The 2,247-nt window shown below is 37.7% G+C and overlaps 1 protein-coding gene across 1 annotated transcript in view; it reads right to left on the reverse strand.

Annotated features, from left to right (window-relative positions):
* Window positions 1-1,948, reverse strand: part of cfap300 (cilia and flagella associated protein 300) — a 3,313-nt gene extending 1,365 nt beyond the window's left edge. Inside the window, exons 1-3 of the mRNA XM_014005776.1 lie at window positions 1,795-1,948; window positions 1,632-1,713; window positions 1,479-1,548 (exon numbers count right to left, since the gene is read on the reverse strand). Coding sequence (XP_013861230.1) covers window positions 1,479-1,548; window positions 1,632-1,713; window positions 1,795-1,901 — 259 coding nt within the window. The 5' untranslated portion in view covers window positions 1,902-1,948. The remainder of the gene's footprint in view (window positions 1-1,478; window positions 1,549-1,631; window positions 1,714-1,794) is intronic.
* Between the last annotated feature and the right edge of the window lie 299 nt (window positions 1,949-2,247).

Here is a 2,247-nt window from a genome sequence, read left to right on the forward strand (position 1 = left end):
GGTCCCGACCCCAACTTTGGGAAACACTGCTCTAAATAATAATCATCTCCATGGTGAGAAGAGAAAACTTAAAGCTCCAGGAGTTCAGGCCATGATTTCTGGTTCTGCCAGAAGGTCCCAAATACTTCACTAACAAAATATAAAGACAATCTCTGCTTTAACCATTAAAGTGTAAAACGTATCCTTTATTATTTTTGCAATTGTTGTTTTATTAGTTAGTTTTAAAACATAAAAAAAGAAAAAATCATTCTTTGTTCATTATTCAAGTGTCTGTATTCATTTTCTATATCACGTGTCAAACTAGGCCCGCGGGCCACATTTGGACCACAAGTGACTTTCATCTAGCCTGACAATCAGCCCCCCTCCCCACCAAATAAAAACAAATTATCAGCGGTGGGCAGTACTCATCTAAATAGTAGTTGCACAAACCCTAAAGCACTAACTCAAATATTTAGGTCCCCTAACTCTAAAGCACTAACACTGAAAATTTTAGCAAAAACTAATTCTAAAGCACTAATATAACCCAGTTGACCTATGGAACATTCTTCAGTCAACATGAGACAATATTTACTGTGTGCAGAATGTTGTCACTTAGTGTCCTTGGCGGGCCAAATGGGAGTCACCTGCAGGCCACATTTGGCCCGTGGGCCTTCAGTTTGACAGGTGACCTTGTAGTTAAGTGACACACATATGAACAAAATGTGTGACAGCTTTCACCCTCAACTGTGAACAATAATGTTGATCAATAATATTTATAGACCTCAGTTAGTGCATCTAAATTTAGCAGGTGCCAATCCACTAATGAATTTTAAAAATAGCAAAAGCCCTAAAGCACTAATCAGGAAATTAGTTCCCCTATTAGTGCTTTAGGACAGTGGTTACCAACCTTTTTAGACTTATATACCCCTGAGCCATTTTGCCATACTAGTACCCCTTCAGTCAAACGTAATGATGATTCTCCAAAACTATAATGTAATACAACTGATTTTTAAATAGAAATTATTTATTTAACCCCCTAGAACATTTAATTCTCAGGCATTTTATTATTTTCAACTCAAATTAGACATAAAGATAAATACGTTGCCTTGAAAGTGAATAAGTAATTAAATAAATAAAGCAGGTAATGGCAGGTGCAGGATGCATACATCAAATACCCCAAATGAGCAAATTCTACCATATTCTGCATTTTATACAGGATTCCATTTTGTGTCAATTTCGTGATTCCGTTTGCATTTTCCACATTGTGGAAATCATAGGCCCCTACATCTCTCAGTCCTATTTTTATTTATTTATTTTTTACACGTACCCCCTCTAAAAAGCTCATGTATACCCCTGGTTGGGAATCACTGCTTTAGGGGAACTGTACCCACCACTACTACACATATATAACACAAAATAACAACACGTAGCTTGAAAACTACAAATATGAGGTTAATTTTCTGTTAGCGATGAAGGACTTTCTGGGGGACACAACATACCAAGAGGTATCCAGATTTTGGTCTCAGAGTTTCTCAGACTGGAAACAACCACAGGGTCCTTAAAGAAACACTGGAGAAACATGTGACATCAGAGGTGTTTGTTTTCAACACATTTCAAGCTTTAGCTTTAAATTCTCCAAAGAGTCATTTTACCAGAGCAAACTTCTCACAGCTGGAAGGGTGGAAGTTGTTGTCAAAACTGTAGGATTGAGCTGAAATCCTYCCCAGGATGGACCTGAATAAAAACACACTCTGTAAGAGAATACTTATGGAGACCTGCCAGCTTAYGAGCTTAGACTAACAGTTTTTAAGTCACCATTTCATAAAAAGCACCAGAGTGTCTTTGTCCTTTTGGAAAGGGAACTTCGTGGGTAGAAGACTAAAAGAAAACGTCTTCTCAAGCTCGCTGTGCTCTCCTGCCATGGTTCTAACGCACACAGAGACACAACAAGTCTTCCCAAATAATAAATGTGTGCGCTGATATGTCGAACGAAAATGTAGCTCAAAGCTAACTWTTCAGCGACTCGTCGTTGCCATGGCGACGGACGCTTTGGACTTTTGAAAAAGCTTTATTGAATCTAATTCACAAACAGGTGATCAGCAGCTCTGCAGTGAAACAAACAGGTTGAAATATCGTCAGAAAAGATCAAATCTAAAAAGGGAAACACTAGAAAATTCCATATGAACAATAGAAAATTGAAGATAACCTATGAGTGTGATATTAGCTGTTTCCTAAGACCGAGAATTTAGCATTTAGCATATTTTATTT

Source organism: Austrofundulus limnaeus, unplaced genomic scaffold (assembly GCF_001266775.1).
Source record: "Austrofundulus limnaeus strain Quisiro unplaced genomic scaffold, Austrofundulus_limnaeus-1.0 Scaffold32, whole genome shotgun sequence".
NCBI lineage: Eukaryota > Metazoa > Chordata > Actinopteri > Cyprinodontiformes > Rivulidae > Austrofundulus > Austrofundulus limnaeus.